This window comes from Cheilinus undulatus, linkage group 24 (genome assembly GCF_018320785.1).
Source record: "Cheilinus undulatus linkage group 24, ASM1832078v1, whole genome shotgun sequence".
In the NCBI taxonomy this organism is placed as follows: Eukaryota; Metazoa; Chordata; class Actinopteri; order Labriformes; family Labridae; genus Cheilinus; species Cheilinus undulatus.
Window position 1 is genome coordinate 5556316 of NC_054888.1, and position 27482 is coordinate 5583797.

Sequence of the window (27482 nt, forward strand, 5' to 3'; positions counted from 1 at the left end):
GCCGGTGACTCCCTGTCCTCCCTCTGGCCTCCAGGGCCGTCAGCAGGATTGAAAGATCGAGTTAACTGTTTTTTTTTTCCATTAATGAAGAGGGAAACCTGTAGATAAATGATTATGCTACTCTTATCTGTTGAGCTTGAAAACATGGAATAATGTTTGTTTTTGTTGCCTCCTCCTGCAGGACACAGCCTCCCTGGGATCACAGAAGGGAGGAGTGTCTAAACACGGCTGGCTGTACAAAGGCAACATGAACAGTGCAATCAGTGTTACAATGCGGGTGGGTAGACTAACAACACAGACAGCTTTCAGAACACCTTATTATTTCTGTGATCATTTTACTTTATTTGTGGTTCCTATAAACAGCTTTCAGACTGTGTATTTAGGATTTCACTCCACTGTTTTTACAAATGATGTCTGAGTACTACAAATGTCTGGAATAAGCACCTTAGTCAGAGTAAAATAACCCTTATGATGTCTGAGTGATGTCATCTAGCGCTAAAAACATAAAGCCTTGGTGAAGTTTTGGCTACACAGTTCATAGCGTCCAGTCACAAGACCAGCACAGAGACCCTGAGGGCAAAAAAACTTCAGACTTTAGCAGTGACTGTCCACAGAGCGGCACTGGGCATTTTAATTCTCCATATCCTCAAAAGGACACATGTAACACGACCTGACAAATTTTACAAGTTTGTAAAACAGAAAAATGTGAAATACTTTAAGCAACAAGACCACAATGTGATGTTTTCACATATTTGAGGGATATTAAGGCCAACAGCAGGATAGGATACCCCTGATGGAGTCAGGACTCTGGTGGTGGTGATAGAAGGACGTAAGCTGAGTGGACTTCTGAGTATCAGGACACTGATGAGTTGAAATGGAGGTAGCTAGGGTGGAGGAGGGCCACAGCAATTGGGGCTGCTCAATTACAGCAAAAAATCATAATCACAATTATTTTGATTGGAATTTAGAGCTTGATCACAAACCAAGCCAAAATACTATGAAACCTAGCAACATGTAAAACATACATTTATCGGACTAAGGCAGTCTTAGACAGTCCTGCATTGAACAGCAATAGAACATACAAAAACAGAAACACTGTGTTACAGCTTCTATCTGCTCTAAAACGGGACTGGGGGCACATTTTTCCTCCTGAACCTGACCCAGAGCAACCCTGTGACTGTTGAGTGGATCTCAGAGTAACTCTGTGACTGTTGAGTGGACTTCAGAGTAACTCTGTGACTGTTGAGTGGACCTCAGAAAAACTCTGTGACTGTTGATGGGCCATCAGAGTAACTCTGTGACTGTTGAGTGTTCATCAGAGTAACTCTGTAAGTGTTGACTGGCCATCAGAGTAACTCTGTGACTGTTGATTGGCCATCAGAGTAACTCTGTGACTGTAGATTGGCCATCGGAGTAACTCTGTGACTGTTGAGTGTTCATCAGAGTAACTCTGTAAGTGTTGACTGGCCATCAAAGTAACTCTGTGACTGTTGAGTGGTTGTCAGAGTAACTCTGTGACTGTTGATTGGCCATCAGAGTAACTCTGTGACTGTTGACTGGCCATCAGAGTAACTCTGTGACTGTTGAGTGTTGATCAGAGTAACTCTGACCCCAATGAAGCAAGAAAAACATCATTTTTTTGTCTTTTTTTGTATTAAATTTTCTTTATACAATATCCAAAAATGCATTCATAAAAGTTCTTGAAATGAAGAGGAAAATAACTTAAATCAATAAGACTATGATCAGTTACTTTAATTTTGAGAGGATTTATAAATGATGATGAGTGTGAGTTATGTACTCTAAAACTGTTTTCCATCCTTGATCTTTTTAAATGCCATCATGTTATAAATGCAAGTTAAACAGATCCGTTGGTAGTCTTGGTATTTCAGTCCATATGAAAATTGAATAGCCTTTGCTTGTGGTTGCTCATAACTTGTCTTACATTTTTATGTCACCCTTGAGCTTTCCCATGCCCCATCTAAAACCTTTGTGGTATTTTGAGAGACAAAGAGGCCACTTGGGATGCTAACTTTGTGTATTTTCATCCTCTAGTCCTTCAAGAGGAGATATTTCCATCTGGCCCAGCTGGGAGATGGATCCTACAACCTCAACTTCTACAAGGACGAGAACACGTCAAAAGAACCTAAAGGCACAATCTTTCTCGACTCTTGCATGGGCGTTGTTCAGGTACTGAATATGAAAAAAGAGTAGCTGTGCATTCTTAAAGTATTTTGGAGACAGGCTTCTAAATGTTTCCTTTTTCTGCTAAATTTCAGAACAGTAAGGTGCGTCGATTTGCCTTCGAGCTAAAGATGCAGGACAAGAGCACGTTTCTGCTGGCTGCAGACAGTGAGGCAGAGATGGAGGAGTGGATCGGCACGCTCAACAAGATCCTCCACAGCAGCTTTGAACAGGCCATGCAGGAGAAGAGGAACGGGGACCTGCATGATGGTGTGTTGTGTGCATGTCTGTCGAGGCAGCTCAATTAGTTTTGCATGTATTAATTTGCTGCCTACAGTGTTTGTGTCTCTGTCTTTTGATGCCTGCTGCACCTGCAGGATTATATGACTCCCAGTACCTCATGGAATAATTTCTCTCTTGAACATATCAAACAGAAACCACTCATGCTTGATAAACAACTTCATTATTATTTTTATTTCTTATGTAATCCATCACAGAGAGCCAGAGTCTAACACATCATTATATTCTTATATAATTGCATCTGCTAACAGGCCTCCTGATCTCTCCAACAGATGAGGAGCTCGGGAAAACAGACCTCTCCTCCGGAAGTTTTCAAGACAGCTTTCAGGTAGCCTGCTTCCTCCATCAATAACAGCATTTAAACAACACTGACCACCTTTTTAACCATATAAAAAGCAACAGCACGTAAGTTCTAAGAGGTGTTTTGCATGCCTAAAGGTGCCAGATGACTTCATTGGGATGTAGACTGTACTTTAAATAGAGCTCTGCTTCAAGTAGAATTGTTGAACAGATGTATTTTCTGAAGCAGGTCCCCACATTTCCCTGTTGGTGCTAACCAAGCAAACATCTGTTGAAGCATGTATGGTCCCCAAATGTCAAGGCTAGATGAGTCCAGCAGTGGGACGTGGCAGTCGGAAAACAAACAAGAGTCTGCAACTAGCTGTGTTTACTTAACTGTAAAGAGCTAGAGCAGACTAGAAAATTATTTAAGACCTGTATTTGACTCAACAAATATACTCATAATGTACAGCATCTTTGTGACCGTAAAGTTGTTTTTCTGCTGATCATTGAGTTTTACTGCTAAATATTAATATAACAATAAAACAGGGGGCTGCATCAAAGGCCTTCTCTCTCCATTATGCTCTATTCAGGCAGCATGACGCCATGACGGAACAGCCTGCCAATGGCTGACAGACGCTCACAAAGGGCAAACATTATGACGGTAACCATTCAAGCTAGCAGTAATAAATGGTCGTAATTGGATTAAATGGATAAAAAGATGTTCAATATCAGGTTTACTGGGGTGGATTCAATCAGTAAAGTCCCGAAAAGTCACACGAGTTGACAAGTTGACGTTGAAAATGCTGCCGCAAGGAGTACAAAGGCATCAATATCATCAATTGGAAGGTACAGCAGCTAGTTTGAAGAGGATAAACAAGTATTAGGTGATGATTTATGGTTCAAAACCTTTTTAAGCTTTGATAAACTGTGTCTTTTCTTGTCATGTACAACAGCGCTGGTATGGAAGGCATTTTAACAATCACATTCAGAGAAAAACTGTCATGCAGCCACCATTCTTTGCAGCTGCAGTGGACCCTTGCTTCTTCTTCGCTGCTCTTAAAACGGTATCTCATGCATACAGTGTTTTCTGGCAGCAAAGAAGAATTGATTTCCGGTTTAAAGTGCTAACACTGTAATGAACAAACGGCTGTAATGGTGTTTACTCCTTTGGTAGGGGCACAGCTTGGTAGCAGCTACGTCACGTGTTTTGTTGCTCTAATTGGCCCATGAAGATGTGACAGACAGAATGATTGTCCAATCACCCTCCGAGTTTTTTTTCTCTTTTTCTTCAAAGGCTCTGCCCTTTCCCAAACACCGTCTATGGGAGGTTTTCCAGAAGGATTGGCAAACAAATCCATCTGGCATGTGGTGTTACTAACATTTAGTATAACTAAACAAAGCAAAATCTAAAGTTAAACCAAACGGTATTGGATTGGTGCAAAAACTCATGTACTCGCTGATACCTATACCTGTATTTTAAGCAGCACTAAACTGGGAAAGCGTCTGAAACTGGGCGGGAGTTATGAAATAAAAGGTTATGTGAAGATTTTGAAAGAAAACCTCAGCAGTCAGCAGCTGAACTGGGTTGAGTCATTGCCTTGTCTTCCAACCCTGGAGAAGAACCACCTCCAGAAGACCAAAGTGAACCTCAGTGACTGGCCTGACCAAAGCCCTGATTTGAGTCCCATTTAAAATATGTGGGTTGAACTGAAGACAAAGGTCCATGCTAGAAGACCATCAAATTTGGAGGAGCCTGAGAGATTTGCCAAAAAAGAATGGGCTTGGATTCCTCAGCAGACGAGTCTGGGTATTGTTGACAGCTACTACAGATGACTACCAATGTTATCCAGCAAAAAGGAGACACAACTGACTGTTGGCATCATGGGAGCTTATAATTTAACAACTCAAACTCGTGATATATCAGGGATAATTTAATTCTACTCCATTTTTATAGTCCTTTCCATCATTGCTGTGCTTGTGTTCTGTTTGAAAAGGCCATTCTTGTGTAGAAGCCTGTCCCAAAGAAAGGCAGGATCATTACATAGTTAATAGAACCCAAGTTTGACACTTTTTCAGCTTTAATGGAAGAAAGGTATCACACTTTGCATATATTTTGGCTTTGCAGCAGTAACTCAGTTTTTAATATCAGTTTCTAGAGGAAAAGAAAGTAGAGGATGAAGAAGATTGGTGCTTGTCTTTTGAGCAACTGTGATGTCCTTGGATTTTTCTCATTACAGTGTTCATTCACCCTTCCTCCTCAGTCACAGTCCATCTTCTTTCCTTTTCATTTATTGGTCTAATCTTGTTTTTCTTTGTATTAAACAGACTGCCAGAGATATCGAGTCCAAAATGAGGAGTGAAGCTCGCCTGAAACTCTTTACACTGGACCCTGACACACAGGTAGGAAAGATTCTTTACAACAAAATAATTTTCATTGAAATTACTCACAGCTATTAATCAGTTTTAATACCAAAAATCACTTTGAGACTGTTGGGATGTTTCCCCAGAAACTGGACTTCTCCGGCATTGAGCCCGACGTGCGGCAGTTTGAGGAGAAGTTTGGGAAGAGAGTCCTGGTCAGCTGTCACGATCTGTCGTTCAACCTGCAGGGCTGTGTGGCCGAGAACGAGGAAGGACCAACGACAAACGTACGCATTGTTAAAAAACAAAATAATCCACTCTGCATGCTCGAATGTTATCATAGCTTCCAGCATGGTTCTGTTAAATTTCTCTAATGGCTTTAAACCAGTTAAGAAGATCACAGACAGTTCAGATGGCCCATTTGGCCGGCCCCTGTCAAAACTAGTGTTGTTGGCATGAGGAGTTGAGGTTACCACGGCAACCAGCCTGGGCCTCCCACCAAGCATTAGCACCAGTCTGAGGCTGGTTTCCTGCTGTCACTCTCCAAGGTTTCTGTCTGTCCCAGTGCACCACAGCTATTAGCGCTGCTGCACACAGACACAAATGGGTTTGTGTAATGGAAACACATGGCTGAAAAAGTGAGCGGGTGGATGGGTTGCATCGATCAGTGGTAGATGGAGAATTAGAAGTGCATTAGGAAGTGTAGCCATCCCTTCAGATGGTACTCTCTCTTCTCTTTCTGTTTCATCACAGAAATATATTTGCTTCTCCTTTTCCTTTAAAGGTCGAGCCGTTTTACGTGGTCCTGTCCCTCTTTGACGTCCAGAACAGCAGAAAGATCTCCGCCGACTTCCGCGTAGACCTTAACCACCCGTTGGTTCGACAAATGACGTCTGGCTCCAGCAGCGGGCAGGACCTGCGCATAAACGGCGAAGGAGACGGACCTCTTCCTGCTAACAGGCAGGCCGGCGGGCTCCCAGAAGGGGCTCTACAGTACCCCAAACAGGGGGTTTTCTCAGTCACGTGCCCCCATCCAGAGATCTTCCTGGTGGCGAGGATTGAGAAAGTACTGCAGGGGGGAATCACCCACTGCACTGAGCCTTACATGAAGAGCTCAGACTCCACCAAGGTACACAGATTAGGCCGTAGATTACAGTTTGCTCAGGATTTCCCCCATGATTAATTAGTCAGATGGTTTTCTTGCCCACCTGTAGATGGCTCAGAAGGTGCTGAAGAATGCAAAGACAGCCTGCAGCAGACTGGGACAGTACAGGATGCCTTTCGCTTGGGCTGCAAGGTTTGAAAAACTATCATCTTTACTAAAGTCTGCAGGTTTTGAAGATTATAAAAGTGTTGCTTATTTGTTAGCTGATAAGATCCATACCACACTTTAGAAAAAGAAACCAGTAGCTAGAACATTAAAACGTATCCAGGCTGCAAGATTTTGCTGTGACTGAATTTGAAACAAAATCAATGATATGTAGATTTTATTTTCAGCTTAGCTTGTTTTGTCAACTTGATGCTTCCTTTTCAGTCATCCTCATTCAAGGCTCGGTGCTAACCACTACTCTATGCAGCCACTTTGTTAAGGTCATCTTAATTATTCCAGTAATGGTTTAAAACATTTATTTCAGCAGCAGCTAATAATTTCTTCATGACATCTAGGCTACAACATCATCACCCAACAGATTTGTTTCAATTCTATTGATTTATGTTCTTTCTTTACATACCATGCACACCAAGCGTCCAACCCACATGGGTTTATAAGACACCAGAGATTCTGTTGCCAGAAGATGCATGTTTCTGCCTTCCTCCCATCAGGCTTTGCAGAAAAATTTGCTACAAAAAGGTTACTTTTATACAACACAACTCAGTTGTCGTAAATGTCCAACCAGCAGAAATTAAGATCAATCATTTTCTGGTAACTCTTTATTTTAGTGGGCCCCAATTACCCTAATAATTTTATTGTAATAAGTGGTTATGATCTATTTCTCATGAACAAGACGGTGATTACCTTGTGATGAGTTGGTTCTTATTTCTACAAAATTACTTGGTAAATACCACCTTATTAAAAGAAAACTGCCAAAGTATTAAGAGGGTTAGGGTTAAAATACCACCTATTTACCAGAGCCATGCCACAATATTACGAAGGTTAGGGTTAGGGTAAAATACTACTTTATTACCAGAGCAATGTCGTAGTATTACGAGGGGAAAATACCACCTAATTACTAGGGCAATGTCATAGTATTACGAGGGTAAAATACCACCTAATTACCAGGGCAATGTCATAGTATTACGAGGGTAAAATACCACCTAATTACCAGGGCAATGTCATAGTATTACGAGGGTAAAATACCACCTAATTACCAGGGCAATGTCATAGTATTATGAGGGTAAAATACCACCTAATTACCAGGGCAATGTCATAGTATTACGAGGGTAAAATACCACCTAATTACCAGGGCAATGTCATAGTATTATGAGGGTAAAATACCACCTAATTACCAGGGCAATGTCATAGTATTACGAGGGTAAAATACCACCTAATTACCAGGGCAATGTCATAGTATTACGAGGGTAAAATACCACCTAATTACCAGAGCAATGCCACAATATCATGAGGGTTAGGGTTAGAGGGTAAGGTTGATAGGTTATAATACTACCTTATTTCCAGAGAATTGTTACAATGTTACAATGTCATTTAGCAGATGCCTTTATCCAAACACCTTACATCTGTGGACTGGTGTTCCTGGCGTTTAAGTCCTCTCCCAAGGACCCCTACTGGACAGCTCTAACTAGGATTTGAACCCCGGATCTCCCATACCACAGCCAACAATGTAAACCACTGAGCTTTTCAGCCTTTACATTGCCAAGATATGACAGAAATTTCTAGATAATTAATACATCATTACAAAGTAAATACTTCCTTAAAATTGCAGAGTTATTGCTTAAAATAAAAGAGTTAAATTGCTAACTTATGACAAGGTAATTACCACCTTATTCTTAAAAAAAAATCATAGATATTTACCACTTATTACTGTAACATTACAGTGCTTCCCATTTTCCTTAAAAGTACATTCCTTCAGTCATTATAAATAGGACAGAAACACTAAGAATGAAAGGACTTGCAGAGCAAACTGCCTCTGTTCTCCTCTGGTATGCTGGTAAAATTCCAGCAGTGCACATAATGATACTTGTTTTCTGGTTTAATTATAATTAACGACAGACTCTACACTTAAACTGTTGTTGGTGCTCAGAATCTGTCTGCCTGAACTACATCACTCTGAACATCTAAATTTGTGCCATCTTTACCTTATGATATACACTTTAAACTCACGTTCTCACTTTTAATCGAATAATTTAAGGGTGCTTAAAACTTCATATAAATATATTACACTGTACTCATGTCTTTACACACTGGTTACCTGCTAGCTTGTAGACTGAGAACGGGAAGATGTTAGGACACAATACCAATAAAATGTTGAATTTTTTATATTTTTAGCTTTGAAGGCTAGAGAAAGAAGATAAAATTGCCCTAGTTTAATCTTACAGTCTGTTGTTGATTTAAAATGTATGCAGCCATGAAAGATGTCTCACTGCTTCATATAACTGTGACACTATCACTGAGTTAGCCTATAAATGTAGAAGTATTCCTGTCACTTCAGCCCAGCTCTGCAGCTTGTTATGTAACTTTAGAGAAGAATCAGCTTGCAGTTTCCTTATGTCTCCAGTCTTTGTGTTAAACCGAGCCAGCTATCTAACACCACAGGATAACATTTTAATTTCCTAGTATAATAAAGAGAACAATTACAAGCCCTTTGAAAAAGTGGATGATAAAGTAAACAGCAACAAACAGAACTGAATGCTGCTCCAACATGACAGAGCACAAAGCTACGCCTGTACAGAGGGAATATAGGTCGCTCTGTCTGAACTCTCTGATGTTTTCATTAAATATTGACGATTCTAACAACATGCATTCTTGCAGTTACTGATTTCAGATTTAGAACATACCCAGATACAGATGCCTTTTGTGTTTTGCAGAGGAAAAAGCGCCACCCACCAGAAGGAAATCATATTAATTTTCTACTCTGAAGCAGTTTAGTGTAAAGTTTTAGACCTATCTTATACCATGATAACACATCAGATGTAGTACGCCATCAAAGCAAAGCCTGCTGGGATGCACAGATCTTTAAACCACCAGTGTAGAACTGCTTCTCCAGCTGTTTCAATGATTTTTCTCCTCTTTCTCCGCAGGCCTGTGTTCAAAGATGCATCGGGAACTTTGGACAAAAGCACTCGCTTCTCTGCTCTCTACAGGCAGGACAGCAGCAAGCTGTCAGACGAGGACATGTTCAAACTGCTCACTGACTTCAGAAAGTACGATTTCTAACACCCTTCTCAGAATCACTCGTTTTAATGCATCATTCAAGCATGCTTCTTTGTCTGTTTTCTCAACAGGCTAGAGAAAATGGCCAAACTCCCCGTGCTGTTGGGGAACTTAGATGTCACGATTGATAGTGTGGCCCCGGATGTAGCCAGTAAATATTTACACATTCCCTCTAAATGTCTATTTACTCTCTTTACACTTGAACCTTTAACTCCTCTCTTCTTCTTTCAGATTGCGTCACTTCCTCGTACATCCCAGTGAGAAACTTCGAAGGCAACGGGCCCGGTAGCGCTCTGCTGGAGGTGGAGGAGTTCGTCCCATACATCGCCAAGTGCTCCCAACCATTCACAGTCTACAAAAACCACCTCTACGTGTACCCCAAACACCTCAAATATGACGGGCAGAAATCCTTCGCCAAGGTACAAACAGCATCAATGTGCTGTGCTATTAGTATTTTTATCCTTTATGTAATGAGATCCAGTCATGGCCACTGATGCTTTGTTGGCTACTGTTCTCCTGTCGTCATCACTCTGTGTTCCTGCTGGGTCTAAAAGACGACTGGCAGCAGCCTCAGGCTCAAGCAGCCAAACATCAGAGCTGGATAGAATTATCCTCACACAGAGCAGCAGCTTCTGATTAATACATTAATACTTCTCTTCTCTCTGGGTCAGCTCCATATAGGAAACCAAACTGCATCTCTCAGCCTATCTGTCTCTCTGCCCTCTTTTCTTTTAAGTGAGAGAAGCAATTCTTTGCTTTTTTGTCCTTTTATTGACAGTAATGGATATCTATAACCGATGCTCAGATCGGCTCTGCTTGTTTTTATAAAATGCCTGTTTTATAACTTTGTCTTCTCTCTTCAGGCGAGGAATATCGCCGTTTCTATTGAATTCAAGGATTCAGATGAGGATGACACCCAGCCGCTAAAGGTACTTAAAAACAGAGAAATGCTGCAGATGGTTTTGTTTTTCAGTTGTTTACACACCGCCTACTCAGGATCAGAGTTAACACTAGAGACAGGCCTGCCCACAGAATTAGAGAATGATAATGATGAAATCAGTGCAGAAGTGTAGGATAACTAGCATCCTGGCTAACAGTGTCAAACTATCATTGGGTTCTGATGTTTTAATTAGTTTTGGTGCTACATTTTAACTCCTTTTCACCACTTTTTTTCTCAAATTTTGCCACTACTAACCCCTTTTTTTAGCTTTTTACCTTTTTTTGCCACTTTTCATCAATTTTTGCCTCTAATCACAATTTCTTTGCAACCCTTTTCCGCCACTTTGTTACTTTATTTGTTAACCCATTTTGTGACTTATTGCCTGTTTCACAATTATTCCGATATACTTTTTGCCAATTTTAACCCCTTTTTGCCACTGTTCACACATTTTTTGCCACTTTTCTTGCTACTTTAACCCTACTTACTACTTATTTGGCCGCTCTTTCATTCATATTTGCCACTTTCAACCCATTACTGTCACTTCTTTACCTCTTCTAACCCATTTTTTTAAATAATTTTTTGCCACTTTATTTATACAGTTTTCAGTTTTCAGTTTTTTATACAGTTTTCAACAATTTTTGCCATTTTTAGCCACTTTTGACTCATTTTTGCTTTGCTTTTAGCCTCTTTTCAAAATTATTAAAATGTTCTATTTGTCAATTTTAACCCCTTTTTGCCATTTTTCATTTTTTTGCCACTTCTTTTGACACTTTTTGGCAATTTTTAACCGCTTTTGCTACTTTAACCCCTCTTTTCAGCTTTTTGATAATTTTTGCCAACTATTTTGCCAATTTCAGTTCATTTTTGCCAATTTTTTTCCACTTTTAACCCATTTCTGTCACTTCTTTACCTCCTTTAACCAACTTTTGCCACTTTTGTAGACTGTTTCTGCCACTTTATGCTACTTTAACCCATTTCTACAGTTTTTAACTATTTTTGCCACTTTTGATTCATTTTTGTGTCTTTTTGGCCTTTTTTCAAAATTATTTAAATATTCTTTTTGTTGATTATAACCCTTTTTCCACTTCTTTGCAACTTTTCACCAATTTTGACTGTTTTTTTTGTTTTGTTTTGTTTTTAGACAATTTTTGCAACTTATTTGGCCACTTTCCATTTATTTTTGCCCTTCATTTGCTATTTTTAGTTCATTTTGCCTGTTATAACTACTTTCTGCTTCTTTTCACCATTTTTTCACTCTCCCCATGTTTTTGCAACTCATTTTTCCTAGTTCAATCCATTTCTGTCACTTTTAACCCATTCGTCACTTCCTTTTTTCTTTTAACCCATTATTGATGCTTTTTTTGATCATTTTTGCCACTTTGCTACTTTAACTCATTTTTATTGCTTTTTTGACGATCTGCCACTTTTTTGAGCACCTTTGTATTCATTTTTCCCACTTTCCCACCAATTTTTGCAACTTTTTGGCCATTTTTATTTAACTTTTTGCCACCTTTAACCCACCCTTCCCTCTTTCACTTTTTTTTCACAATTTGTTAAATATTTTCTGTTAAAGTTCTCTCAGGTTTTTTCGACTTTATTTTCTGGCACCCTGACATTTGTGCACCATGGTTTATCTATGAAGTCCAACATTACATTCCTTATTATTTAGTTCACATTGTTAAAACTACAATAAAAAAAACAAAGGGTTTGCATTTCTTCAATAAAAGCGGTATTGTACTTCAGCGTAAATAAATAGTATTGATTTTTTTGTTGCTTTGATAAGAGATGTTATTGGCCAAAAATAAAATATGGATATCACAGATTAACTTTACAATGGACCATGATTTCGCTGACCTCCATGGGCCCCCAGTTTGGCGGGGCCTCAGAAAGCTCTTTCTTTATGGTCGGCCTTGGTGTTGTTGAATTTTGTTCAGTCAAAAAAATCAGAACTGATTATTAAGTCTTGCAGTTTCCTTTTGACCTGAGTTTCAGGTCTTTCTGAATTTCATTCCAAGTGAAGGTAGAGAAAATCTCAACAATTTTCCCTGTTCTGGAAGTGTGGTGGATGCTGTAATTCAGAAATGGACAAAATGCCACCTGAAAAAAACCTTTGCATTCAGTTCTTGTACCCTGATGATATTTTACTGATGAAGCAGGGGCAAAAATAAAGTAAAGATATTATTTTCATAGATAGAGAATAAAATGTCATTAGGTGGGATAGTGACTCGAGCCTTTTTGGTCTAAATTTGGGGCTGAACTTAGACCTCTCTGGTCTTTGATTTGGGGCTTCATAGACCTGAATGAAATCTTAAGTCTGGACTAGTTTATCTCAGTTTTGAAGTTTATTTTGGACTCGTAGATCATGAGTAGTCTTGACTTGACTGGCCCCTTATAACTAATCCTCATCAATCATTTTATACAATAAAAACATGAATTCTTCTCTTTCATGCTTGATTTTCTCCTCAGTGCATCTACGGCCGTCCAGGAGGTCCTCTGTTCACTAAGCAGGCGTATGCAGCCGTCTTACACCACCAGCAGAACCCTGAGTTCTATGATGAGGTATTTTCATGCCGTTATTTACCCCTCTATAGCTGCATTTTAATAATGAATGATTTTTATATGCTTATCTATTATAGTAAAGTGAAAATTTAAAGTTTTCAGTCATGAGGCCTGAGGCCTGGAGAGCAAATAAAGCTGACGTTTGTAAAGGCTATAAATAGAGGTGAGATTAATGACTTATGCAGTGTATTTTAAGGCGACGTTACACCTCCTGCCTCTATTCATGTTTTTTAGAGAACATTTCAGCCCTGTGAATTCTCACTGGAAATACTCCACTGGCTTTATTCACATGAACAAAGCTCCCTCTGTATGAGAGAACCAACCCCACTTTTCTGTGCTCCTCTCCCCTTCAGATAAAGATAGAGCTGCCAACTCAGCTGCATGAAAAGCATCACCTTCTGTTCACCTTCTATCACATTAGCTGTGACAGCAACAGCAAGAAGAAAGATCTGGTGGAGACTCCAGGTAGGCTGCAGTCTTTAACCATGTGATAAGCCAAGCATTTGCATCATTGCATCTGCATCAGTTCATGCTGCGGCCCTGGTATGATCTGTATTTTACTAACACCTGCTCTACCACAGTGGGTTCAGCCTGGCTGCCTCTGCTCAGGGACGGCAGAGTCATCATGAACGAACAGCAGCTGTCTGTCGCATCAAATCTGCCTGCCGGGTACCTGAGCTCACAGGATGGTGTCAACAAGGTAAAAAAAAAAAAAGAGGATTATTAGTAGGAGTATTATGCATACAGGAACAAATATAACAGAGCTGCGTACTCACTCTAGGAATCCTCATTTTCTTCAGTGTTCTGTTGAAGTAAAGGGTGTAATTGATTCTGACTAATCTGTTTTGTATGATCAAGTATTCCCCCTTAACAGCTTTCCAATTTCCATGATGGGATCTCTCCCATTTCCATCTCAGATCAGATGCATTTAATGGTTAACGGATGATCATCTGATTAGTTATGATAGGATTGGGACCTCGTTAAAGCTTCCACATCAAACATCTGTGAAATCTGATCAGGATTCAATCTCATGCATTAGAATTATCAGTGGCATTCCACTGTTCAGACCCCCTGGTGCTGGTTTGTGCTGTAGGTCTAATGGGCTTAGTGCACATTTAATTAAAGCTGCAGTATGTATACCAAAGTGGCTCAACAGATAAGCTGTGGGGCCTAACTCTGATTTAAAATCAAACTGCATGATTAAGCAGAAGTTTTCCAAAATGAGCAAACAGGGCTTCATTTAGACGGTGTTGTGTTCTGTTTATTTAGCAGCATATTGCAGGCATATGGCGAAACAGCTTGCCTTGTTACTATAAGGAAAACTAGCACTGATTTGTTGACTGTATCAGGTTGTCCATGTTATGGGATTCTAAATGGGCTCTCATCTGTTGGAAACTGTGCAGGTTTAATTAGGGATATTCCCCGTTGATGTGTGTCTTAGGAAGTCACATTTGTCATGCTAGTCAGACTTTACAGGAGGAGGGGGTGGGGGGTGGGCAATGAGTATTCTCTCAGTAATTAGTGTCATCATTGTATCAAAGGTGGAGAGTAAACAAGGATGATGGAGGAGAAGAAGAAAGCAGGGACAGAGAGTAGGAAAAGGATGATGGAGGAGAAAAAACAGGGACAGGAAGCAAGATGAGATTGACAGAGAAGAAAGCTGGGACAGAGAGAAATATAGAGTTAATGGAGGAGAAGAAAGCAGGGACAGGAAGCAAGATGAGGGTGATAGGGGAGAAGAAAGCAGGGACAGAGAGCAAGATGAGGGTGATAGGGGAGAAGAAAGCAGGGACAGAGAGCAAGATGAGGGTGATAGGGGAGAAGAAAGCAGGGACAGGAAGCAAGATGAGGGTGATAGGGGAGAAGAAAGCTGGGACAGGGAGCCAAATGAGGGTGATGGAGAAGAAGAAAGCAGGGACCGAGAGAAATATAGAGTTAATAGAGGAGAAGAAAGCAGGGACAGGAAGCAAGATGAGGGTGATAGGGGAGAAGAAAGCAGGGACAGAGAGCAAGATGAGGGTGATGGAGGAGAAGATAGCAGGGACAGGAAGTATGAAAAATTGATGGAGGAGATGAAAACAGGAACAGGAAGCAAGATGAGGATAATGGAGAAGAAAGATGGAACAGGAAGCCATATGAGGGTGATGGAGTAGAAGAAAGCAGGGACATAGAGTAAGAGGATGATGGAGGAGATGAAAGCAGGGACGGGAAGAAAGATAAAGTTAATAGAGGAGAAGAAAGAAGGGAAAGGAGGCAAGATGAGGATGATGAAGAAGGACAAAGCAGGGACAGAAAATTAAAGAGACCAATGGAGAAGAAGAAAGCAGGCATATGAAGCAAGGTGAGGCTAATTAACACATTACTTGTGATAAGGAAATAATACAAGTAAATTTAATCTACCACAGTGAAAACATTGCTCATGGGAAAATACGGTTAAAGAGTCAATCAAATTGTTTTGTTAATCGGAAAATAACGCAACATTTTTTGCTTGGCTGGCTGGTTAAGGGGGCCCTGCTAACTTTCTTTCTGTGGGCCCAAAATCCCAAGATGCACCCCTGCTTGTTAACATCTAGGAAGTAGAGTGATAAGAGAGGGCAGTGGCAGCTGACTGTGTAACAGCCTTTGACTGATGTTGTCTGTTAGCAAATAAAACATTTTAATTGTTCTATTCTGGTACCAACTAGCTAGGGAGACGGCATTTAACTTTTTAGTGGACTTAACTTTCACATCCCTAGTTTCCGTAGGGTATCAGTTCAGTAATTATTACCTGTGTGTCATTGCAGCACTCTGGCGCAGAAATCAAATGGGTGGATGGAGGAAAACCTTTGTTCAAAGTCTCCACTCATCTTGTTTCTACAGTTTACACTCAGGTATTTACACAAAACAATTTCTAGCTCATCATTTCACTTATTAAAAGTAATCTCACTGAGCATATAAAAATGCTGTTTGCTTCCCTTCAGGATCAGCACTTGCACAACTTCTTTCATCATTGTCAGAGCATGGAGATGTCAGAACAAGCTTCAGAAGGGGAGCTGGTTAAATACCTAAAGGTAGCGTAATCTCTATTTATATCGAACGCCCCAGGGCAAAGGTAACACACCCTTCTGTTCATGCCCCATCAAATACCACCCTGCAAACCGGCATTCAAAGCAAATGACAAGCCACAGTTTACATTCCTTCAGTATTTGTTTTCTTTTCTACTTCCTCCCTTTTCCTTCCCAGAGTCTGCATGCAATGGAGGGTCATGTAATGGTCAATTTTCTGCCCACAATCCTCAACCAGCTCTTCTGCGTCCTCACCAGAGCTACACACGAGGATGTGGCGGTGAACGTGACGAGGCAAGTGAGCACACAAACACAAGCACACTGGGAAATACCTGTTTACAGCAGTAGAAAGCATTGCCCTGCAGCTGTATTTTTCTCTTTTAGCAAAGTCTTCCATAGAAAATTGTAACAGCGGTGCTTTTATCTGGTGCTCACTCTGCAGCACATTCCCTTGTTTCTCTATAATAGCCTGAATCCTTCTCATTAGAGTCACACATACGGTCTTCACACTCCATGTATATATTTTATATCACGGCTGAGTGTGTTGCACTTTGAAGTTCTGCAGGAAGTGTGTAAATGAGGAGTTAGCACCTTTGAATTAATTAAACTAATTCCTGACTGTAGGTAGCTCCTGCTAGCAGGCCTCATTTCTGTCTTCCTGTATGCAGTTTTCTCATGCATTATCTATTTCTCGACAGGGTGATGGTTCACGTGGTCGCACAGTGCCATGAAGAAGGGCTCGAACATTACTTGAGATCATATGTCAAGGTGCAGTGAGAAAATGAAGAAAACATGTTTATAACATAGTAAATGTGTGGACTAACTTTTTTTTTCTTTCCTTTACACAGTTTGTGTTTAAGCCAGAGCCGTATTCATCCACCAATGTTAAAACAGTTCACGAGGAGCTGGCTAAAGCCATGACTGCAATTCTTAAGCCGTCCACGGACTTCCTGACAAGCAACAAGCTGCTAAAGGTAAGCTAAGTCTGTAATTATTTGGCCTTAGGGAGCAGCAAGTGAAAGCGTCTGAGGCTGAGTAAAAAGGTTTGAGTTTGCTCACAGTTTTATTTTAATGGGAAAAAATCTTAAAATGAAGGCAAGTAGGCAGAACTAAATTTAAATATAACTAGCATTAACAAGTTGACATATAGCACTACAGCAACATAAAGAAAGAAACAAATAGGCCTGACAATAACCTACTCAACTAGGCTACACACTTTCACTATCACATGTGACAACCAACGCTGAAGAGAACATGACAGTCAAACCTAAAAAGAATGTGACAGCCAACCCTGAAGAGAATGTGACAGCCATCCCTGCTGAGAATGTGACAGCCAACCCTGAAGAGAATGTGACAGCCAACCCTAAAGAGAATGTGACAGCCATCGCTGAAGAGAATGTGACAGCCAACCCTAAAGAGAATGTGACAGCCAACCCTGAAGAGAATGTGACAGCCAACCCTGAAGAGAATGTGACAGCCATCGCTGAAGAGAATGTGACAGCCATCCCTGATGAGAATATGAACCCTAAAGAGAATGTGACAACCAACCCTGAAGAGAATGTGACCGCCAACCCAACTGTAATCTCTTGCTAGCATTAAAGCTAACAACCATCAAATGAGTTAGCTAGCTAACAACAATCTAACTTTAGCTTTCCCTTCACACTTATTAAAGGTAACATTTTTTTGTAATATTGTGTAAAAGCCTAGAAGAAAAATACAGAGGAGCTAAAACAATTAATGATTTGTCGTGAAAAATACAAGTTTAGCTGTCCTACCCCAGAGAAGACTATGCAGGTGGAAAATTCCATCCTAAGTTTTAGGAGACACTGCTTCTGGTGGTGAGATTTAATCAGTGTGACAACCAACCCATGTGACAACCAACACTGTTCTCTCCAAATACACAATTTTTTACATTTAGAGATGTTTTTAACAAAAAAAAAAAACCAACAACAACAAGAAAACAGAACTTAAGCTAGCAATTGTAAATGCTGCTATTTGTTTCTTCCCAAGGTTTGACTTGGTGATTACAAAAAGTCAAAAATATATTGTCTAATTTACCATAAATGTAAGTATTTTATACATTTTGATTTTAGATTGAAATAGGCAAAATCAGTTCCACAAATTGGTGGCTAGCTTAAGCTAGGTTTCTCTCCTGTAGCTTCCTAGCAGACTGTTTATCACCTGGCTCCATCCTTAGTTTTGGATTAATGCATATTTTCCATAATGTTCATTATAATTTTACTTTTTTTTACCCTGGTTTAGTATACAAAAACATATCAAGAAGTCATTTATAAACTCAACTCAGGTTATATAATAAGATTTAGAAATACTTCCAGGGTTAAAGGTTATACTAGTATAGAACCGAGGCAGCATTTTCAAATGCTGTTTTTCTGTTAAATATCCTGGCTACTGGTTAATTTAGAAGTTTAATCATGTAGTTAACTAGTCTAGGGTAGTCTTCTTTGCGTTGACTTTGCTTTATGTCACAGCACTCATGGTACTTCTTCGAAGCACTGGTCAAATCCATGGCTCATTACCTCATAGAGAGCGGGAAGGTCAAGGTAGGTCTAGTTCTATACTTATTTTATTATCTTAAGCCTCTTTCCCTCAGGTCTGAGTCATCTCACTCTTTTCTCTTCATCTCTCTTATCAAGCTCTCCAGAAACCAGCGCTTTTCTGCATCATTCTACCACGCAGTGGAGACTCTGGTGAATATGCTGATGCCACACATCACCCAGAAGTACAAGGACAACCTGGACGCAGCCCGCAATGCCAACCACAGCCTGGCAGTTTTTGTAAAGGTCGGCACTCCTCCAAGCACCTGCGATGCTGAATGTCTTTTAATATGTAGATGAGTTTGAAAATGTGCCTTTTAGGGTCAATAACATGAAAGTTACTTTCTCTGCTGATAGAAATCCTCTTAAACAACTACTGTGCTTGTTTTCATCATCAGCGCTGCTTCACCTTCATGGACAGAGGCTTCGTATTCAAGCAGATCAACAACTATATTAACTGTTTCATGCCTGGAGACCCAAAGGTCCAAAGACTCCTGGTTCTTCTAAAATAACTGTTTTAAATCCAGTTTATTAGACATGATCTGAAAGTTCTTTCTCTTGCATTTCTTCAGACTTTGTTTGAGTTCAAGTTTGAATTCCTGAAGGTTGTTTGCAACCACGAGCACTTCGTCCCTCTGAATCTGCCCATGCCCTTCGGAAAAGGCCGCATTCAAAGATTCCAAGGTAAAGAAGCGCGCTAAACATCTCCTTCATCCGAGTCTTTGTTCTGCTTGTTCTCATCTCTGTTGATTGATGCTTCCTACAGATCTTCAGCTGGACTATTCCCTCACTGACGACTTCTGTCGAAACCACTTCCTGGTGGGGCTGCTGATGAGGGAGGTGGGCGGGGCTCTCCAGGAGTACCGGGAGATCCGTCAGATCGCCATCCAGGTGCTGAAGGGGCTGATGATCAAACACACTTTTGACGAGCGCTATGCTGCTAAAGTGAGTCTCAAAGCTCTGGAACGCTTTTAAAAACCCCTTGTGTAATTTTCTCTTTCTTTAATTAAAAGATAAATCAGAGTTACTGTTGTGATATGACTGTGCCTGCTTAATGCTTAATTTCTTTGAATTTCCTCCTGATTATTTTCACAGTTTCTGTTTGTATGACTCATGATTACCTACTGTGTATTTCCAGAGTCAGCAAGCCCGACTCGCAACCCTCTACCTCCCTCTGTTCGGCCTGCTCCAGGAAAATGTCTACAGACTCGACATCAAGGAGTCAGCCTTACTCAGCAATCACAGTGTAAGCCTGACACCTAGTGGTTGCTCTTTATCCCTGCAAGACCTGCTTGATTACACCAGTGGTTCTCAACCTTTTCAGCCCACAACCCCCCCAAAGAGACCGGAGACCCCCACTGTACCTGAGGGTGGTTGAACATAATTTGGAGTATTTTGAGATTTTGAGATTTATTTATTTATTTATTTTTTAATGGGAAAATATGCATTAATGGACATTTACATGTAAATACATGGGATTATAGCCCGATGGCTAACTTCTATCCCCAGTCCCATTAGCAGGTTGGTGTGAACACATTTTGTTGCACATTACCGAAATTATTGCACAGAAACATGAAGTATATGTTGTATTGCACATTACCCTGCAAGTAGTAGTCATGTAAAGACAAGGCTGCCCATAAAGGGGGATAAATGGGAGAGCTGTCTGGGGCCTTGGGGGTCAACAAAACCATAGTCCAATGTAAAGTTAAGCTGTAATATACATATTTTATATTTACCTGAAAAAAATACCAATTCTTATAAAAGAAAAAATTTTGTTTTTCATCATTTGTGTAGTAAATAGCCTATTTAAAAATGTAAATCCCTTTTGTTAAAAAAAAAACAAAAGAATTAAGATTGGTTTAAAAATGGCTACAAGGGGTTATCAGTGGCCAAAAATGGCAGAAAAGATGGTGAAATTGGATTTTAAAAGTAGCCGAAATAGGTTAGAAGTGGCAAAAATTAGACAAAAATGGCAAAACAGATGGCAAAAATGGTTTAAAGTGGCAAAAATGGGTGGAAATTTGGTGAAATGGGATGAAAAATAGTTAAAAATCTGGCCAAAAGGGTTAACTGAGAAAGAAAAAATAGGCAGATATTGGCAGAAACTGTTTAAACTAGCAAAAAATGGGCATATCAAATGGTGAAATGGAGTTAAAATGGAAAAAACTGCTATAAAAAGTGGTAAATAGTGGTTAATAGTGGCAATAATTCATCAGCAGAGGCAACTTTAAACTTAAGTGGCAAGAATTGGTTTAGAAGTGGCAAAAACAGGTAGAAAAAAAGTGGTGGAAAGAGTTTAAAACGGACAAAAATAATTGTTAAATGGCAAAAATTTGTTAAAATTGGTGGGAGAATATTGAAAAGGCATTAAAATTTGACAAAATTGGTGTAAAGTGGCAACAGTGTAATTTTAAAAAACATTCTTAGTTTTTTAAGGGCATCTGGAGACCCCTTCTCAGTGTCTCATGACCCCAAAGGAGGTCCAGACCCCATGGTTGGGAACCGCTGGATTTACACAGTCAAAGCCTTAATTTGTCCCTTTCTTGAATATTTAATAAACATCGGTGCTTTCTTACACTATTATTCTCTCCCAGAATGCCAGGGATGACTCTCTGGTGCCGAACTCCATGGTGACTCCTCAGAAACCTGGCAGCTGCATAGAAAATGCCCTCCACAAAGACGTGTTTGGGGTCATCTCTGGAACGGGTAAATACTCCCTACACTATCTTAGAATCATAAGTGCAAAGTTAGAGCTAGTAGGGCTGGAATTTAGCTTTTAATGAGGATGATGTTCTCTGTGTTAGTACTTTCTGGGGAACTTTTAAAAGCTGAAACCTCAAACTGGCTCATAAAGTTTGCATCCTTTTAATTTGCATTGCCTCATTTTCCATGATGCACCATCACTGATATGGTTAATTTTTGCAATTTTCATCATGGCAGCTAATTCATATCCTCTTCTGCATGCTAAGCTGCATGCTGTTGAGATATCTAGTCGTCTAAATGCATCAAACTGAGTTTTTTTATGCACTGTTCATGCAGCCTCACCTCACAGCTCCACCCCCAACGTCAGCTCAGTTCACCACGCAGACTCTAGAGGCTCCCTGGTCTCCACCGACTCTGGAAACAGCCTGCTGGACAAGAGCAGTGATAAGACCAACTCCCTAGAGAAGGTAGATGACTACTTGGATGTTAAACTGTGTACTTTATAAACTGCAACATCGATGAATCACAGCATAGCATGAAAAATGGACATATAAATGAAGAAATTTCTTCCATCTAAGCCTCTCTAACCAAAGGAAGCACCAAAAATTCACAGCCACAAGACTCACCACCAACTCCATACTGGGAAATCACAGCCCAAATTTTCATCATATTCATTATATGCATTAATATTTCTTCAAGTGAAGCACATGGAAATTATATGTGTGATTAATTTTATGACGAAATGAGGCGGTGTGAACACCAGACAAGGGTTAAAGGTGATAGGTTAAACCCCTCTACATTTTATCTTAACTGTAAATTATCTTGGACATCCACACTCCCCTCCCACCCCTCCTCCAGACCACACACACCCCTACTCCCAGCTCTGTAGCCTCCCAACCGCACCCGAGGGAGCGCTTCTTCAGGAGGCACTCAGTCAACGTGATCCCTCTCCCCCTGGACCCCAAGGACCCACCTGTGAACCGTGCCACCAAACGTGTCACCATGGACTTCTCCCTCCTGTCGGTGCCTCTGCCTTTGGACAGTGAGAGTGACAGTGACAAACAGGCTGCAGGAGCGAGGGTGGAGGGGAAGGAGGAGGAAAACACACCCATACAAGTATTCAGTTTGACCTGTGTGAGCTACAGCAGAGACCTTTGGGGGGATTTGTACAGAGTCCAGCAGATTTCTTACAACAAAATTCTTTTTAAGACCAAAATACAGTCTGTGGTTTGCAGATATCTGTACAAAATCCTCTAAAAAGTTCCTCCCAACATTCTTCTCTGCGTGTCCCACTTTAGGGAGTGTTTGCAGAAGTCGAGCTGACCTCACAGCCTTTCTCTCACGTGTTTCCTCAGATGCTGTAATGCAGCTCTGAATGTCTTTCTCCAGACCTGCATTGATGTTGCTATCTCAAAGTGCAGAGCTGCTGCAGCGAACGCGGCTATTTCTTCTTCTTTCTCCTGCTCTCGTTTACTTTTCCGCCCTGAAGGGAAATACTTGACATTTCTCAGCTCTGAAGTTTGGGGGTTGTTTGAGTCTTTATCCCTTTGAAGTTATGCAATTCTGCATCTTGCAACTCTAACCCCCCCATTTGTTCTCTGTCCATCACTTAAGAACCAGTGTGCTTCGGCTCTGGGCAGCTCCGTGCTGCGCTGCGACAAACTCGACCGTGATGAGATCAAAAACCTGCTCATGTGCTTTCTGCACATCCTCAAGAGCATGTCAGAGGGTGAGGCGGCCTGTCATTGTGCTTGATTTTAACACGTTTATATGAAGACATTCTTCTTACTGTTTTCTCTCTGTTTCATCACCTCAGAGGCTCTGTTTGCATACTGGAACAAAGCCACTCCCTCAGACCTAATGGACTTCTTCACATTGATAGAGTGAGTACAGAAGCAGCAGCCTGTTTAATAACCTTCTCTTTAATCCACCACACTCAAATTACAAATGCATAGAGAAACTTTCAGATATAGAGCAATTCAAGGTGCTTTACAATTCGGACTGGATTCTGAGTTTGGGTCTAACCTGAGGGCCTAACAGGGTCAATATTTAACCATTGAGTGTCAACCTAAATGATTTTGAGATTAAAGGGTCAACATGTTAAGATAAAAACTCAAAATCTGAGATAAAAAGTCAAACTTATAAATTTTAGAGGTAAAAACATGACATTTAAAGTAAAAAAAAAAAAGTTTATAAAAGGCAAAATATAAAATAGAATACTGAAACCATGATTTTTAACAGTCAAAAAATGAGATAGAATTTCAAATTCATGAGTTTAAAAAGTCAAAATATGAATTAAAATAAAAAATCATGAGTTTTAAAAGTAAAAATATGAGATAAAGGTGAAAGTCAGGAGTTGAAATGGTCAGCAAAACTGAGATAAACATCAAAGTCATGAGTTCAAAGTGTCAAAATATGAAATAAAATAAAAAATTATGAGTTTTAAAGGTGAAAAAATTAGATAAAAGTCAAAATCATGACTTTAAAAGGTCAAATAGGGTCTGAAATTTCAAATTATGATTCAAAAGGTAAAAATATGCGATAAAAGTAAAAGTTATGGGATGTAAAGATTAAAATATAAAATAAAAAGTCTAAACCATAACTTTTAGTCTTAATTGGTGGGCTGGGTATAACTGCACCACTGGCCGGATATGGCCCCCGGGCCTTGAGTTTGACACCCCTGAAGTAAACAGTACTCGACCATACTAAGTGTTTTTTTGTGATTGCACAAAAATTATTTGACAATCATCCCCTATTCTGCAGAGTTTTCCCAGAATCTATCTAGGCATAAGACACATTTGCACCATGAGTGAAGTTACTGACTCAGTTAGAGAAGTCCCGCCTGTGGAGAGAAACCACAATATATAAGTGATGTTATACTGATCATGATGGAAGGAGACTTTTAAGTACAGGCAAGTTTCCACAGTGCAGCTCAACTTATAAAAGTCAAGTTAAAGTAGACATCTTTTGCCCTTTAAGAAAAGTTTATATTGGTCTCAGAGGTCTCCAAAACATGCCTGTGAAGTTTGTGGCTGAAAAAAACACTCCAGTATTGGATTTTTGCATGTCTAAAAACCCCTCGGTTTCAGCCCTGCTCAGAACGAGCTGTTTCTGTGTCTGTGGCTTTAAATGTTAATGAGCTGCCTGACTCCACCCCTGACTCCACCCCTCAGGAAATGAATGTGGCCTAATGGATGTGGCTCTCCTGATCCTCCTCTCAGCTGGGGGATCAGGAGAGAAGGGCGGAATATTCCTCCAAGTGGGGAGGGCCAACCAAACCTGGGGGCGGGGCTAACTCCCCACATGACATCACGAGGAGGGAAATCTGAGAACAGCTTATTTTAGCACAGGTGGAGAAAGAGAGGGAGGGGAGGCAATGAATTTCTGGTACTTGAGGGGATTGTGGACATGCCAGGGGCACATGTTTTTGTTAGAAAAGCCTGAAAAAGTGATTTTTTGCATAATATGTCCCCTTTAACCCAGCGTAAATGAGGTTTATCTTGGCTTAAAATGAGTTAAAATCAGTTTCAACTTGTTCTGTTTTATAGTGTAGTCTGCCAAGCGGTATCTTTCTTTTTTATCCACACTAAAACAGAAATAAGAAGCTTTGCTGTAGCAGTGCTTTTCTGTAGCACTAAGCTAACTGAGCCCGCTCTAGCTCTTTTGTTAATGCACAGAGTGGTATTGATCTTTCCATCTGACATAAAAAAAGGGCAGACTGAAATAGCTACACTTATTAAAGCTTTTAAAAAGATAATAAGTACCAGCACAAACAGTGCTTCATGCTTTGGTCCTGATAAAATATTCCTTATTTTTATCTCTTTGTGTTTTTAAATCTTAAATCCAATTAAAACAGTGCTAACCACCATTTAAATTTAAAGCACTGTCCATAATCTTTTACTGTGCTGAAACAAACCACTCTTCTGTGACTTTTTTTAAGCATTTGTGTAGGTATAACTTCAGAAAGCTGTCCCAAACAGTCTGTTGATTTCATCTAAATGCATATTCACAGATCAGCCTGATAGAAAGCATAATAACTTTATAATAATCGATCATGTCACATCTACAAAATCTGAAACTCTACTTTCTGCCTAACAAATATATTTCTAAATTATATTCCACCCTCCTTAATGCAAAAACACCTTACACATTAAAGAGAAGTGGGAGAAAGAAGTGGAGCTCTCAGTAAAAGCCTGTGAAGAAATTTGTTGTTTTCAGTGGAATACTGCTGGGAAAAAATATTATTATTAGGCGATACCATACCAAGAGAGATACAGGGAAAACAATAAAGGTTAATAACAGCTGCACCCTCATTGGAAAGCTGGTATGGAATAATTTTAGAAATATATAAAACTGAGAAATTGACTTATTTCTTGAGGATCCACAACAAAAATAATACCGAATCTGGAATAAGTGGGTTAAATTTATTGCACCAATGTGTGCACATTATTCATACTCCCTCTACCCCCTCGAGTGACACCATCGTTTTAAGCTCCCATAGTTCTAGTGTAAATAGTTAAATTATTTATTTCCTGTGATTAGAAAAAGCAAGAAAGGCTCAGATTTAAAAGGTTAACAGCAGAAATGGAAGCATGCACTCTCTGACCAAGCATCTCTGGTTTTGTCCTGCAGAGTCTGCCTTCATCAGTTTAAATACATGGGGAAGAGATTCATCGTCAGGTAAAGGAGTCTTTTATGCCTCGTATCTTCTTTAACTAAATGAGCTGATGCTTCATAATGACGTGCAGTTTCTCTGCTTTAAAATGACTCAGCCATGCAGACTTATCCTTGCTGAATCTTTAACTCCTCTCCTTGCCTTTACTTTGTTCTCTCATGCTGACAAGCTCTTTAATGGTTAATATTGCGGCCCCTGGCCCCTCCTGCATGGGTAAGAAACGGCTAACTTTGCTTCATGTAATGCATGTCAATTAAAGCTCATGTATAAAGACTTTCACTGCTGTTTCTTTGCTTATTAAATCTGTAAAAATGCTCCTTTAATGCCTCTTTAACTGCATATCAGTTTGTCTTTTTGCATCCTTTCTTATTTTTTAATTGCATTTCTCTCCTTCCATCAGGAGCCAGGAGGGGGCGGGGCCTGTAGCTGCCGACAGGAAGTCTCTTACCTTGCCTGTGTCTCGTAACAGGGCAGGGATGCTGCACGCACGCCTGCAGCAGCTGGGGACTCTCGAGAACGCTCACACCTTCAACAACAGTAAGACTTCATCGCCTGTCCTGACTTTCATTCATGTAACTACATTTGTGGTAGTGGTCCTTTACAGGACCCCTTTAAAACCTACTCAGAGTGTCGAATAGATCCGTAGTTCTCAACCTTTCCAGCCTCCAACCCCCAAATAAAAGTACCACAGACCGGGGACCCCCACTGTACCTGAAGTTAGCTGACCACAGCCATGAATATTCAAGAATAGTCATGAGCAGACAAGGCTACCCACAAGGGGGGGATAAATGGGAGAGCTTTTTTGGGATCCAGTCAAATTGGGGGAACATGGAGTCAGCAGAAACATGGTCCACTGAAAAGTTAAGCTGCGATAACCATGCTTATATTTAATCTGATTAATAACCCCTCTTATCAAAGCAACAATGATCATTTTTTAGTCATTTGTGCTGAAGTATATAGCCACGTTAACAATGTTAATTCCTTTTCTCAAAAAATGAATTAAAATGGGTTAAAAATTGTGAAAAACATTGGTGAAAAGGTGGTGAAATGGAGTTAAAAGTAGCAGAAATGGGTTGGAATTAGCAAAAATCACATAAAAGTGGCAACAGAAGGCAAACAATGTTAGAAAAGGGGTAAACTGGCAAAAATGGGCACAAAAAGTGTTTACAGGGGATAAAAAAGTGGCAGAAATAGGTTAAAAGTGGCAAAAATGTGTGGAAAATTTGGTGAAATTTGATTTAAAAGTGGGGAAACTGGTTGCAAAATGGGTAAACTGAGGCAAAGGATTAGGCAGGAATGGGCAGAAATGGGTTAAACTGGCAAAGATGGGCATAACTAGTAGTGAAATGTGTTTAAAATGGGCTTAAAAAGTGGTTAAAATGGGGTTAATCTTGTTAATAATGGGGCAACAGAGACAAGAGTAGCTGGAAAGAGGCAAGAAAAAATAGGAAGAGGTGGAATGGGTTTAAAATAGGAAAAAAAATGGGTTTAGAGT

The 27482-nt window shown here is 40.1% G+C and overlaps 1 protein-coding gene across 5 annotated transcripts in view; it reads left to right on the forward strand.

Annotated features, from left to right (window-relative positions):
• LOC121506166 (dedicator of cytokinesis protein 9-like) overlaps positions 1–27482 on the forward strand; it is a 107051-nt gene that overhangs the window by 61176 nt on the left and 18393 nt on the right. For 2 of the 5 annotated variants that reach the window (XM_041781801.1, XM_041781800.1), the window contains exons 6-37: positions 182–277; positions 2053–2187; positions 2277–2451; positions 2754–2809; positions 5089–5163; positions 5271–5411; positions 5909–6253; positions 6339–6421; positions 9379–9501; positions 9583–9662; positions 9743–9930; positions 10375–10440; positions 12918–13010; positions 13364–13475; positions 13592–13710; positions 15794–15880; positions 15971–16060; positions 16233–16348; positions 16753–16822; positions 16903–17028; positions 18544–18615; positions 18709–18855; positions 19008–19091; positions 19182–19293; positions 19376–19554; positions 19748–19855; positions 21204–21315; positions 21649–21779; positions 22927–23041; positions 23129–23195; positions 25945–25992; positions 26388–26524. In XM_041781801.1, the coding sequence (XP_041637735.1) occupies positions 182–277; positions 2053–2187; positions 2277–2451; positions 2754–2809; positions 5089–5163; positions 5271–5411; positions 5909–6253; positions 6339–6421; positions 9379–9501; positions 9583–9662; positions 9743–9930; positions 10375–10440; positions 12918–13010; positions 13364–13475; positions 13592–13710; positions 15794–15880; positions 15971–16060; positions 16233–16348; positions 16753–16822; positions 16903–17028; positions 18544–18615; positions 18709–18855; positions 19008–19091; positions 19182–19293; positions 19376–19554; positions 19748–19855; positions 21204–21315; positions 21649–21779; positions 22927–23041; positions 23129–23195; positions 25945–25992; positions 26388–26524 (3688 nt within the window). Of the gene's footprint in view, positions 1–181; positions 278–2052; positions 2188–2276; positions 2452–2753; positions 2810–5088; positions 5164–5270; positions 5412–5908; positions 6254–6338; positions 6422–9378; positions 9502–9582; positions 9663–9742; positions 9931–10374; positions 10441–12917; positions 13011–13363; positions 13476–13591; positions 13711–15793; positions 15881–15970; positions 16061–16232; positions 16349–16752; positions 16823–16902; positions 17029–18543; positions 18856–19007; positions 19092–19181; positions 19294–19375; positions 19555–19747; positions 19856–21203; positions 21316–21648; positions 21780–22926; positions 23042–23128; positions 23196–25944; positions 25993–26387; positions 26525–27482 lie in introns of all 5 variants that reach the window. The other 3 variants (XM_041781802.1, XM_041781797.1, XM_041781799.1) reach the window with 3 other exon arrangements.